This window comes from Arachis ipaensis, chromosome B5 (assembly GCF_059453495.1).
Source record: "Arachis ipaensis isolate K30076 ecotype BB chromosome B5, ASM5945349v1, whole genome shotgun sequence".
Taxonomy (NCBI): Eukaryota; Viridiplantae; Streptophyta; class Magnoliopsida; order Fabales; family Fabaceae; genus Arachis; species Arachis ipaensis.
The window spans coordinates 5,460,051-5,473,828 of NC_142440.1; the positions used below are offsets into that span (position 1 = coordinate 5,460,051).

Sequence of the window (13,778 nt, forward strand, 5' to 3'; positions counted from 1 at the left end):
ATATATATATATTGCGACACGCAAAGGATGTTTGGTTAATTCAGATGGTTGGACAAACAAAGGCCCTCTTTAATAAGTCACTTGGAATATAATCCATGCAAAATCCTTTTTTTTCTGGATTAGTTAAATTGCATCCCTTAGTATTGATTAGCTTATTATTTCTTTTTACCATGGTTAGAAAGGGCTTTTTCATGAGTACCTTTATCAAACAAACTATTCCAAGGTTGCTCTGTAGTCTGTACAGCTTATTTAAATCTAATGTCCCTTTTCTTTTGCATGGATCGGATCTTTTATGAAAGGAGGAAAATGCATCTACTGTTTTTGCATTATATATTCTTTCTTTGTTGCCAAAAATAACTCATTGGTTTTGTGGCTTTGTTTGAGTTGGGCTTAATAGAAATTAGAACGTTTATGTTGGAGTTTGAGGTTTCCTCAGTAGGTAGCATTATGCAAATATGAACAAGGCTCAATAAGCTGTTGTGCCCTGGTTAAGCTTGAGATGGGATAGCTCCTTCTACTCAAAACTAAAAGTGATTGATTTATGCTAGTATTTATATGTTATATGATTTTGGTTGAAAAGAGTGTGATTTTTTTAACTTCATCTTTAATCTTGCAGCCTAATTGACGTTTCAGAAGTAAGGTTGAAGTTGTCCTTGGAGACTGCACCAGGACAACGACCTCATGGTGTCTTGGGCATATGGAGTCCTATACTTTCAGCTGTTGGTAACGCTTTCAAGATCCAGGTAAGCTATCTAATCTAACATAGAGCATTGCCTGATATTGTTATTATCATTCACACTAGATTCTCCTTGCCCTTCTTTTTTCTTGAAACTGTTGTGTAAAATAGAGATCAATATCAATAAAATTAAAAAGTGTTAACATGATGTATGTTTTTTTTTTTTTTAACCCTTGTCTTTTTGGGAGTTATATTTTCTTCCAAGATTGGGCCCTTATAAGTACTATAAAAGAGGTAGCAACATTTGTTCCCATAAATCGTAATGGCCTACTAAACATCACATATATATACATACCACCTTGCATCTCTCTCCTTGATATACTGACACCTCAATATGCTCCTAATTCCTTTTTACATTTTATGTGATCATGTCAAATTTCCTTCCTTTTCTTAAGGGAGGAAATAAGGGGAGCCTCAGAGAAACAATTGAGTTGTCTCTGTGTGACCTCAAGGTCACGAGTTCAAGCTGTGGAAACAACCACTGATGTAATAATATGGTTAGACTGCGTGAATTACACCTTTTGGGTGCAGCTCTTCCTTGGATCTTGCGTTAACGAGGGATGCTTGTGCACCGGGCTGCCTTTTTTTATTTTTACTTAAGAGAGGAAATATGTACTTAGGATAGGATAGAGTGTTCTCCAAAACAAAGGAGGGAAACAAAGATTGAATGATGAACTTGGAAAATGATCTGTCCAGTCTGCTTCTTTCCTGGAATTAATCCCTTGAGAAGAACATAAGCAAAACTCCAAACAGGAAGAATTTTTTTGGCCACAATGCAAGGATTGTGTCAGCTTGTGATACTTGCAACATGTTTGCTTCATTGTGAATGCATAATGCATGCACTTGGCTTTTAGTCCAAAAACTTAGTCTACGCCACAGTTCATCCTTTCATTATTTAGCTACATTTTCCTCAATCCAACGCCATGGCTTTCAGAGATATGAGGTGACTGTGTAAATTAATAATGATAACACTATTTACCTACTTCTTCAGGTGCATCTGAGGAGGGTGATGCACAGAGACAGATTCATGAGGAAGAGTTCCATTGTTCCCGCCATTGGAAACCGTGTTTGGAGAGATTTGATTCATAATCCTTTACATTTAATATTTTCTGTTGACGTGCTTGGTATGACAAGTTCAACGTTGGCTTCTCTTAGTAGAGGGTTTGCTGAGCTTTCCACAGATGGACAGTTTCTGCAATTACGGGCAAAGCAGGTAAGCATCTTTATTCTAATTTCTTTTTTCTTTTTCTTTTTTTTTATTATCTTAATTTTTTGGTTTTGTAATACCATGCAATCTAATGTTAACTTCCTTGTGACAGGTTAGATCAAGGAGAATCACTGGGGTTGGCGATGGGATTCTTCAAGGAACAGAAGCTCTTGCCCAAGGTGTTGCCTTTGGGGTCTCTGGTGTAGTGAGAAAGCCTGTGGAGAGTGCCCGACAAAATGGTCTCATAGGATTGGCTCATGGGCTTGGGCGTGCCTTTTTAGGTTTTATTGTGCAGCCAGTAAGTGGGGCACTAGATTTTTTCTCATTGACTGTTGATGGAATTGGTGCAAGTTGTTCCAAATGCTTGGAGGTTTTCAACAACAAGACCACCTTCCACAGAATTAGAAATCCTCGGGCTATACGTGCAAACGGAGTACTTACAGAATATTGTGAGAAAGAAGCTACTGGGCAGGTGCGTTAATTAGTTGCTTTACTCAGTTACTGTGAGTGTTCTTAACTCCATAACTTCTCTAAATGTGATCTAAATGACCTCAAAAGTGAAATTTACTAAGAAAAGGCACCATTAATGTGAACTACATCACCTTGAAAACCATTTCAAGTTTGTGGGTTTATTTTTCTCTCTCTCGTGTGTGTGATATTTTTTTTTGGGCAGAGTGGTGATCTTCCGCTTTATATTTTTGTTTATATAGCTGCTAATCTCATGTTTAAGCAGAACTTCTTGAGGAAGTTACATTTTCAATACATAAAAAATGAGCTCCCTCCTGTCACCGTAATAGCTGCTAAGGCTTTGATCTGATGATTGAATTTATTGACTACTATATCAAGACACAAGAAAGAAGTTTCACTAATGAGATACTTGGTAACTGTGATGCAAAACATTGGCCTCGTAGCCTATTTCAAGGTTACAAGAAATAATTTTAGGAGGGCGAGGATATTTCCTTCCCTTGCAATCATGTAATGTGTATGTAGCAACGAATTGGTATGAAGCTTGCTTTCTTTTTTTTCTTTTTCTTTTTTTTTTTTTGTGAAATTAGAGTCGTGTTATGTGAAAAGAAGAGCATCCGGTGTCCACTTACAAGGTGTGCACCAATATGCATATCAAAGTTGAGTCTGGTGTAGATGCCTACCACCTGGCAAGATGTCCAATTGCTTTTGTTGTTTGTTTTTAAAGCTTCTGTGTCATTAACTGTAAATTGTATGTACTATATATTGTGCAATACTTTATATATGTGTTCTTTCTCATTTTTTGTTTTCTGGATTTTAGATGGTGCTTTACCTTGGAGAGGCAAGTCGGCACTTTGGCTGTACTGAGATTTTCAAGGAACCTTCAAAATTTGCATTGTCTGATTATTATGAAGAACATTTTATTGTTCCCCACCAGAGAATTGTTTTAGTTACCAATAAACGAGTCATTCTGCTGCAGGTTAGATCAAGGTACTTTATTCATACGGTTTGTTCTCTCATCTAGAGTAACTTAATTGATTTTCCCCTTCTATCTAGTGTCTTGCTCCTGACAAGATGGACAAAAGACCATGTAAGATCATGTTTGATGTGCCTTGGGATGAGTTGATGGCACTGGAATTGGCAAAAGCTGGTAGCAGCCAACCTTCTCACTTAATCCTACACCTGAGACACTTCCGGAGATCTGAAAAGTTTGCTCGAGTGATAAAATGTAATAGTGTGGAAGAATTTGAAGGAATAGAACCCCAAGCTGTTAAAATATGTTCAGTGGTGCGTAGAACATGGAAGGCATATCAAGCTGATATGAAGAGCTTGGTTCTGAAAGTAAGTGATAATACAAACATTCATTTCAGGAAGTGGAATAGAAATTTTGACAGAATTATTTATTCTTACTTCCAGGTTCCTTCAAGCCAAAGGCATGTACATTTTGCCTGGAGTGAAGTGGATAATAGAGAACCTCGTACATCTAACAAAGGCATTATTAGTTCAAGAGATATTTCATCACATAATGCAACATCTGATGATAGACGGTTTGTTAAACACAGCATTACTTTTACAAAAATCTGGAGCAGTGAACAGGAATACAAAACCCGTTGCTCGTTATGCAGAAAACAGGTTCTTTAATATTCTCCTTTACACAATCCTGATATTAATCTCTCAAGTATGCATTGGTTTAGGAGGTCATAAAACTAAGTAGTGTTTTTTTTTAAGTCTAACAAGCCATCTTATGTTTCAGGTCTCAGAAGATGGTGGAATATGTAGCATTTGGAGGCCTGTGTGTCCTGACGGGTAATGATCCATCTCATTTTCACACATTATTCCCTGTCCCCATCCATCCTCACCCCCTGAACTGATCAGATTCCCTCGCGCTTCCTATGAATTGAAGCAAAAGTGAAACGTTCTCTGCCATTTCTATTGATGTAACCGTTCTACAAGCATTAAGGATTCAGATTAAGCCATGTGGAATTATAAAATCCATTTTTGTTACGATAAGCAATGCACAAAAGATGTGCCTTTATGTAAGTATTTGTAATGCCAAATCAATTTTATGTTTCCAGATACACATATATTGGGGATATAGCTCGTGGTGGCATCCATCCTCCAAATGTAGCTGCCATTTACCGCAAGGTTGATGGACATTTTGCTCTCCCGATGGGGTATGACCTGGTAAGACTATAATTAATGAGCCTGGCAATTTTTTTTTCCATCTAACCAAGATGTTGTGAGTGGAAATTTGTGGCCAAATTTTTATGTACAAACGAAGTTAAATCAGTTTTCCCTAAATGCTTTTCAACCAATAGCAGATACGTTTTTCCTTAATTTTTAAATTAGTTTCCGTATCAGTTGGTATTTTCTTGCACATTTTCAGACGATACCAGTGGATGTACTATAGTAGAGATGACATTGATTTCAGTGCACTTCTCTATGTTCTACATTTTTGTAATTTGTCAGTTGAATCAGACACGGTCTTATTGTTCAAATGTCATCTTATAAAGAACAATAAGTTTGACTATGTTTTTTGTTCTTCCCACAATGCTTGCACTATGATGGTGGACCGGATCAAATTTGGTATCTTTTTACATTTTTCGCCTAATAAAGGATTGATGCCTTCCGCAGGTGTGGCGAAACTGTTCAGAGGATTATGTCAGTCCAGTATCAATTTGGCACCCAAGGGCTCCAGATGGGTTTGTTTCTCCAGGATGTGTTGCTGTTGCTGCTCATATGGAACCAGAGCCTGATCTTGTATACTGTGTTGCCGAGTCATTAGTGGAGGAAACAGAATTTGAAGAGCAGAAGGTTTGGTCTGCACCTGAATCGTATCCATGGGGCTGTCACATTTATCAGGCACAGAGTGATGCATTGCATTTTGTTGCTCTAAGACAAATCAAGGAAGAATCCAACTGGAAGCCCATGAGGGTCCGCGATGACCCTCATTGTCCGTTGCAATCATCATAAACAATTTTTTTGGGTTAAGGTTCTTTCTTGGATTGCCCCTTTCTAAAGAATACAGTATTGTAAGTTGGACGATCGTGGCTGTGTTACTTGTATGGTAGCAACTAGGTAGTGCTTTACTTGTAAATATGCGGGAGCGCAAATGCAATTGCCCTTCTTTGCTAAGGACTCGAGAGCATCGCTATATTGCAAAGACGCCTTTGGTGGTTTATATTTCAAGTTTTCAACACAGATATTTCATATTTGATTGTGGCGTCCACCAGTTAGTTATACGGTTTACACACTACACTCGAAAAAGGGCTAGCTCGTGGGGTATGCTCTAGAGATTCATTGCTTGGTGACGCGGTTTGAACATACATGTGAGCTGTTGATAGATTGTCTTTTATCTATAGGATCAGTTGTAAATGCGCATATCAAAATCTGTGTATAGTGTTTTCTTGGCTGATTTCATTTTCAGAATTGTAATGTACGATAGCATTTTCATTTTATATAAGTCAATATCTGTACGGTGCTTATGTAGTCCATCTTCATCTGGTGAGATAAAAAGAAAAGCCCGCAGTTAAAGCCTGCACGATCTCTCTCCATCCGTGAAGAACGAAGATGGGGGCATCCCCACGCACTATTGTTCAAACTCAAATAAATGAGTGTGGATTATCACATCCCAAAAAAAAAATGTGAGAAAAAGAAACACAATCACACGTGATGGGAGCTAAAAGCAGCTAAGCTCTGGAAACAACTGATAGTGAAGGTATGATAGGTACTAGAAAGAGAGAGATGATGAAGCTAGATAGAGTGAGATATTTTTTTTTTTTTTTTTGACAGGGACAGTGTGAGATATTTCTGTTATTTGATTAGAATGCGAAAGTAATGGATCTAGGTTGGCTAGTAGTCTTTATATAGGGGACTAGTGTGTCGATACTCGATAGCTAACTTAATAATAGCCCAACCACTTCTCCACAGTAGAATGATAACGTCATAATCTCTAACTTACTTTCTCTAACTTTGCCTAATATTGTTAAAGATATAATCATTTTGTGTCTCTTCTTATCAATTTAAGTATTTTAGAGAAGTAATTTTATGACATGATATAGTCATTTTATGTGTTCATGTGTCTTATAAAAATTTAAAATTTGTGTGTCTACGTATTTAGTGACTATCTTTTATCTGTATTCATATATTATAAGTAGGAAAGCCTTGCTCCTGTACGAATTTTAAAATTAGACAGTTATATTTAACTTGTATTTGTTGGTCGAGGATGGAATCATGGAATGTTTATTTTAGTTTCACATATTGATAATACTGCCAATCATTATTACACGACTAAATTGGTTTTTTTTGTTATAATTTTGTGTCACGGGTGGCTAATTGGTTTAATTAGGAATTTTTTCTTAGACAAAAGAAAAATTCAAACACAAGTTTTTAGTTTAATATTGGTTTAAAAAAATTTGCTCTCAATTTTTTTCTAAATAAATTAGCTGAAATAGTGAAGACTGATTAAATTATTTATATGATTAGCCATTTAGCCCTACGTTTCACTTTGAATAAACTATTTTATTACTCTAATTTATATAAAATAGAAGGACAAATCCAATGTTTTGATAATTCTTTACTGTAAGCTAAAATGCAACCTTTATTAATGATATCATCAGTAATAGAGACACTTTGTTCAACTAGATAAAATGACTAAAATAAAAAAAAAAAAAAAAAAAAATAAAAAAAAAAAAAAAAAAAAAAAAAATAAAAAAAAAAAAAAAAATAAAAAAAAAAAAAAAATAAAAAAAAAAAAAAAAAATAAAAAAAAAAAAATAAAAAAAAAAAAAAAAAAAAATAAAAAAAAAAAAAAAAAAATAAAAAAAAAAAAAAAAAAAATAAAAAATAAAAAAAAAAAAAAAAAAAAAAAAAAAATAAAAAAAATAAAAAAATAAAAAAAAAAAAAAAAAAAAAAAAAAAAAAAAAAAAATAAAAAAAAAAAAAAAAAAAAAAAAAAAAAAAAAAAAAATTAGCTGAAATAGTGAAGACTGATTAAATTATTTATATGATTAGCCATTTAGCCCTACGTTTCACTTTGAATAAACTATTTTATTACTCTAATTTATATAAAATAGAAGGACAAATCCAATGTTTTGATAATTCTTTACTGTAAGCTAAAATGCAACCTTTATTAATGATATCATCAGTAATAGAGACACTTTGTTCAACTAGATAAAATGACTATGAAGATGCTTCAGTTAGTTATACCTACCTCTGCCTCCATGCAATAATTTTAAATCTACTTGGCGCTACATACAAATGTAGCACGTAGCAACTAGCAAGTGAATAAATTGTTTAGTTAGGTGCAGAGTGAGAAGAAGCAGAACCACAAAGGCAAGCAAACTACCCCAATCCAATTCCAATCCAAGCAATTTCATTAGTCATTATAGCTATATGAATACCTACAAATATAATAGGAGTAAATGGTCAAATTTATCACAGAAAGATTACAAATTTTTTAAATTATTTATCAAAAAAAATTTTTAATTATTTTTTTTAATTTTAAATTGATTATATTACTCTTTCTATCATTTTTGTTGCTCATAATATCAGAATTTGCTTATATGACACGTTAAGTAATATCACAGTATACACCTGACGTCCTAATTGGCTACTAACACAATAATTTATGAAATTAAATTAAATCAATTCTAAATTGAGAAATTTCAATACTTCAAGATTATTTTTAATTTGTAATTGATTTGATTTAATTGTATAATTTTATCATGTTAGCAACTAATTAAGACTGTTATGTGTGTGTTATAGTCAATGTAGTATTATTATTTAATATGTCACATCAACAAATTTTAATGTTGTAAATAACAAAAATAACAAAAAGACTAATATAATTAACTTAAAATATTTAAAAAATAAATTTAATTAAAAAAATTTTTAGAAGACAAATTTAAAAATTGAGTGGTCTTTCAGATTTTGACCATGACCACTTAGCCAATATAATATAGCAAAGAGTAAATACCCTTTCCGGCCCCTGTCCATTTTGAAAATTGACTACCCGCCTCCTGACGTTTATTATTTATCAAATCGGTCCTTATCCATTTGCTCCGTGATACCAATTAGCCCTTGAGTTTGTTTCTCCGTTCAAAGTCGACGGAAAATGCTGAGGTGTAACGTGCAGGCCGTGACGTGGCTCTGGATTATCAAACGTGGATTGCTCTGTAAGCATGTGGACAAATAAGCCCCTGCAGACTCAGCAAAGTGACGTCGTTTTAAAAAGAAGTCCGTTTGCTCGATTAGGGCGAAATCTCAGTCTCCCCATTTCTGAACCCTAACACTAGTGCCTGAAACATGAGCGATCCAGAGCAATCTTCAACCTCTAACACACACCGTTTTAGAAGGAAGAATTTGGTGGGGTCGAGTAGCAATGCAAGTGAGGGCAAGAAGGCCAAGTTCCAGCACCCTAAATGCAAGTGTGGCACCTATGCAGTCATGCAACAGTCTGGGACAGTCAAGAACCCAGACAGAATCTTCCTGGGTTGTTCCCACTATGGCGTAAGTGTGCACCAATCTTCAGTTTATGTAATCAACTTCCTACCTTGTTTAACAAGTTGTATTCACTATAATGGCAATTGCAGATGGAGCAACGTCACTGCAACTTTTTTGTTTGGCTGGACGAACTGATTGCTAAAGGTTGTGGCAATGAAGATGACAATGATATTCAAGGAAGAATGATGATGATGGAGAAAAGGTTGGAGGAACTGGAATTCAAGATTCAAGATGAATATGAAGCAAAATCAAAAAGATGTAGTAATAGCCATAGTGTGTTTGTTATGCTGGCAATGTTAATTGTGATAACAGCAGTTGTATTTGTAGTGTTTTAGGGTATATTGTGTTGCTTTAAGTGATGCATGGATATCTGTTGTGATTTGGGTTAATTTGCTTTGTAATTGCTGATTCTGAATGAATTGTATGTGAATTTTTCTTTGTATTAATGTAAAGACTGAACCCAAGATAACTCTGCACAATGCTGTCTAAGGTAAAAGCATAATGTTTATATTCATACTGCTAAACACAAAGGCATTTACATAGTGAGCCAAAATCATCAGCACATGTCTGAATTCACAAAACAAAAAACATGTTCCATATTGTTTAGTGTATTACTTCCAATAAGTTGACAACCAAAAAACTTTACACCAAAATATTCATAACTATAACTAGAATTATGTCATTTCTGAATCCTTGGTGGCCTAAACCCATATGTTGGCTTGAAGTTGTGGGGTGCATTTAGGCCTGGTGTGGGGATAAACATGAAGGGAGTTGTGGCAATCCCTGAGTCAGGTGCTCCTTCAGGTGGAACTTGTTGCTGAGTTGATGGTTGTGAGTTTGGGGTTGTTGCTTGCTGTAGAAGTGGCTGAACTGTTGGGGCTGTGGCCTGCTGTTGAGAGTGGTGCACTGCAGGTGCTGGAGGTCTAGTTATAGCTTGCTTGGGTATGAAATTTGGCCCGTGGTTGAGTGCAGTTGGGGTAACAGGATTTGAGGGCTCAGTATTGTAGTCCACACCCTAAACCACATCAAAACAACTCAATTTATTGTATATGCTCTTGGGCCAAGTAATTTTATAGTTAAAAGGCATGAATCTGTAAAATAATACCTCTACTGGTGGTGGGGCAGGATGTGAAGATTCAGTCTCAACCCTTGTCTCTTGTTGGACTGAGTGAGTGTTAGAGGTCTTTGGGACTTTTTTCTTTTGCCTTTTTGCTTTACCCTGTGAAAGACATATGAGAAGCAAAGTAAGCACAGCTATGATAAAAAAAAAAAAACTTCAGTTTAGTGGAACATGAACTTCAAACAAAAATTACCACTGGATCAATAGAACTGGCAGTAACATTTTGGGGAACATTGCTTCCAACTCCTTCCCCGGCCTGTGCAAATCCAAAAATAACAATCTCAGGTACTATAGCACTCAATTGAATAGAGGAAATAACAAATACTACAATGGACAAAAAATATATATATAGAACTCCTTTTACCTGTGCTTCCTGCTGATCCAGAGGTGGCTGTGATGATGGGTTTCTAGTTTGTTGTTGCTTTGCCTTCTTTCGTTTCGGCTGCCAATTTGGATTTGCAGGAGGTCCTTTGCAAGTCATGTGGTAATGTCCCTTTTGCCTACATTTACTGCACGTGACTTGGAATGACTTCCTCGCCTTGTGACCTTGCTGCTGCATTTGTGACTCAGCCACCACATCAACTGCCCTTTTTTTCGTTGGTCTCCCAGGTGGTCTCCTAATGATTGGTGCCTCTGGACGCAGCCTGTTTGTTTCTTCCCAAAACTCCTCAGAATTCACTGGTTTAATGAAGTCCCCATAGGTAGCCCGAACAGCTTCCATTGTAAGCCATTTATGTGCAAAATTCTCTGGTTTCAACCCTTGTTTCCTTAATCTTGAGATAGCAGCCACTGCATGCTTGCAAGGCAACCCTGGTAGGATAGAACCATAAATGACTTTTACTCATTCAATATTTACTTAAATCTTTGCCAAGAAATGAGTTGATGAATATACCTGTTAGTTGCCATACGTTGCAAGCACAAGTATGTCTTTGCAAATTAACAGCCACTCTGGTCTGGTTCCTCTGGACTTCAAACAATACCCTTGCCTCATCCCCAGCCCATTCTGCTGTCCATTTATTGCTCTCAGGAATGATGTACTCATCCAGCCTTAGTTGTTGAACCGGAGCCAATTTACTCTTGCATTTGCTTATTCTATGCTTGTGCCCCGCCATCTTTCGCATAATGTAACTTCGAAGCTCCTCGCACATAGTTAAAATCGGTTTCTCTCTATACTCCACGATCTTGGCATTCCAAACTTCGCACATGTTATTGGTGATATTGTCACATTTCGGGCCATGGCTAAAGTAAGCCTTCGTCCATGCACCAGGATCAAACTTCTGTAGATACTCCCAAGCAGCCTTGTTCACCTTCTTCACAAGTTCCATTGAGTCTTTGAATTCTCTCATTGTTGTACTCTTAGCAGCCTTCCATACTAGCCCTTTTGTGTGCTTGTCCTTAAAGTGCTTGATGAAGTTTTCCATATATGTAAGACACAATTCCTGTGATGGGCTTGTGGCATTACCTCATGCAATGCCTTAGCCAACCCCTGCAATAACAATTCATAAGAACAGTTGAATTAACAAGTGAGCACAGAACAGAAACCATATAACAAAAAGGAAACACAATGAAAGAGGTAATGTAACCTTCTGCTGGTCAGACATGAAGTTCCACCCATTGGCAGCCACAGAACCAATATCATCATGCAGGATTGAAAGAAACAATTTCCAGGAATCAGTGTTCTCAGCTTCAACTACAGCAAATGATATAACAAAGAAACTATTATTCGCATCCTGCCCCACAGCTGACAACAGATGACCACCAAAGTACCCTTTTAAGAAGCATCCATCCAATCCGATCAGAGGGCGACAGCCCGCCTTGAAGCCTTTCTTGCAAGCATCCAGTGAAATGTACAACCTATTGAAGAGTGGACGACCCTCCGGTTGAGGAATTACATCAACCATACCAGTGGATCCAGGATTGCTTCTGTGAATTTCATTTAAGTAGTCATGTAGCTTTCCATATTGCTCTCGCTCTTTTCCAATTACCTGCTCTCTAGCAGCTTTCAAGGCTCTGTATATCATCCTATAGTTTATATGAACATTATAGTCCTGCTTCATGTGCTCTAGTGCCTCTTTCGGAGTCATTAGAGGTTGAGTTACTAACCTTTTCACCAACTTACTTGTCACCCAAGATCTATCAGCCATGTTGCTGCTCAAATTCCTACCACAGTTATGCTCTCCAATAAATGTCTTGATTTGAAAACTTAGACTCTCACTATTATGAGAGCAAAATACCAGCCATGGACAACCCTCCTCAGCACACCTTGCTCTAATCCTCTTTGGCTCATTCTTCAAATACATAAGCTCTTTTTCCTCATATACAAAGTAATCCTTAAGTGCTTGCTTGAACATTGCCATGGTCTCAAAGTGTTGTCCAACCTGAAACTGTACTTCACCATACTCTGCATCCTCATTGAAATCAGGATATCTTGCCTTATGCTCATCATCTGAGTCAGAAATTGGGGAGTTAAATGCCTCAGACTCATATTCATATGGCTTTTCCAGGTCTGAGTCCAATTCCTCAGCCACTGGATCTGAATTGGGCTTATCCCTTTCCTCTTCATTTGGGTCAACATCACCTAGCCCATTACCTTGATCTCCACTTGGCCCACTGTTTGGCTCATTCTCTGCTTCTTGTTGGGATAGAACATGTTTTCTTTTTCTTCCAACATACCTCTTTGCCTTCTTCTTCTTAGTCCTAGGAGACATGTCCTTATCACCAAATTTATCAGGTGGCACATTCTTCTTCTTCTTAGGTGTCTGTTGTCCAACACAACTCTTCTTCCTAGCACCCTTTTGTCCATCATCCATTGCCTCTTTCATCCTCACACTAGGCTTCTTCTTCCTCACACTCTTCCTCTGTACATTTACTTCCTCATCACTACTACTACTATCAGATTCTAATCCAGTTGGAGGGGGTTTGTAGGGTTCGTCTTCAGTTGTTTCATATCCGTCATCGGAAGAAGGTGAATCTACCTCAACAACATCAGGGCCATATACTGGTTGACTAACATCATGCTCAAAGTAAATAACCAGCAAATCCGACTCCACATTCTCCATCTTTTTATCACACATTTCATTGATTTTCTTATCCCCTTTGAGAACATGCAACCCAGACTCTAAATCAAGGGCACTGCCATCATACCAATACATCTGTTTGTAACTTGTATACCATAAACCCTTGAACATTTCCTCCAAATCCTTGAAATTAACATAATCTATGTCTAACGGAGGAAATGTCTCAACACTTCCATCGCGGTAGAACAATGCACCATCTTCATCTCGGCCAAACCAACCCCCATGATGAAAAACAGGGACTATTTCATATGACATCTATTAGAACAACAATGTGCAATAATTAGAAATTAATTAACAACTTCCATCTGGCCTCATTTTAACATTTTAGAACATGCATGGGGTGATCAGATCATCATTAACAATAACCAAGTTCAGTAAAAAAAAAATGGAGCAACACAAGCTAACGAAGCTTCATGATCAGAGAGTGACACTAACCTTAGCAGCGCCATCAGTTCCTCCGTCTGCAGCACCGTCAACACCTCCCTGTTGGAAGTCTCTGTCAGCTTGCTTGGAGGGAGACGTTTGGGTCTCTTAGGGTTTCTTCGTAATTTTGAGGAGAGAACGATATGGTGATTGGGGTGTGCACAGGGGGGAGAATGGGATTTCACCCCAAACGAGCAAAATGATTCCAAGCAAAACGACGTCGCTTTGCTGAGTCTGCAGGGACTT

At 36.9% G+C, this 13,778-nt stretch overlaps 2 protein-coding genes across 3 annotated transcripts in view; one reads left to right on the plus strand and one right to left on the minus strand.

Moving 5' to 3' along the window:
- The window catches only part of LOC107640015 (pleckstrin homology (PH) domain-containing protein), a 41,166-nt gene extending 35,269 nt beyond the window's left edge, over positions 1 to 5,897 (plus strand). For both annotated transcript variants that reach the window (XM_088488243.1, XM_088488244.1), the window contains 9 exons: positions 617 to 743; positions 1,728 to 1,949; positions 2,056 to 2,415; positions 3,229 to 3,387; positions 3,465 to 3,749; positions 3,825 to 4,040; positions 4,162 to 4,214; positions 4,484 to 4,592; positions 5,043 to 5,897. In XM_088488243.1, coding sequence (XP_088344369.1) covers positions 617 to 743; positions 1,728 to 1,949; positions 2,056 to 2,415; positions 3,229 to 3,387; positions 3,465 to 3,749; positions 3,825 to 4,040; positions 4,162 to 4,214; positions 4,484 to 4,592; positions 5,043 to 5,381 — 1,870 coding nt within the window. In that variant the 3' untranslated portion in view covers positions 5,382 to 5,897. The remainder of the gene's footprint in view (positions 1 to 616; positions 744 to 1,727; positions 1,950 to 2,055; positions 2,416 to 3,228; positions 3,388 to 3,464; positions 3,750 to 3,824; positions 4,041 to 4,161; positions 4,215 to 4,483; positions 4,593 to 5,042) is intronic.
- A 3,694-nt stretch (positions 5,898 to 9,591) lies between these two features.
- LOC148563257 (uncharacterized) lies at positions 9,592 to 13,364 on the minus strand. The gene is made up of 7 exons (XM_088486693.1): positions 11,616 to 13,364; positions 11,495 to 11,518; positions 10,925 to 11,435; positions 10,397 to 10,842; positions 10,226 to 10,288; positions 10,018 to 10,131; positions 9,592 to 9,927 (listed from the first exon to the last, which is right to left on the minus strand). Exons 1-7 carry the CDS (start codon positions 13,362 to 13,364, stop codon positions 9,592 to 9,594), a joined length of 3,243 nt encoding a protein of 1,080 aa, XP_088342819.1.
- Positions 13,365 to 13,778: the final 414 nt, after the last annotated feature.

Bases quoted from the DNA above. Each gene is read 5' to 3' on its own strand.
- LOC148563257 (XM_088486693.1), bottom strand. From the start codon at position 13,364: ATGTCATATGAAATAGTCCCTGTTTTTCATCATGGGGGTTGGTTTGGC. The intron at 11,436-11,494 runs GTAATGCCACAA...AACTTCATCAAG, and splicing joins TGGCTAAGGCATTGCATGAG to CACTTTAAGGACAAGCACAC. The intron at 10,289-10,396 runs GTAAAAGGAGTT...GGATTTGCACAG, and splicing joins TGGATCAGCAGGAAGCACAG to GCCGGGGAAGGAGTTGGAAG.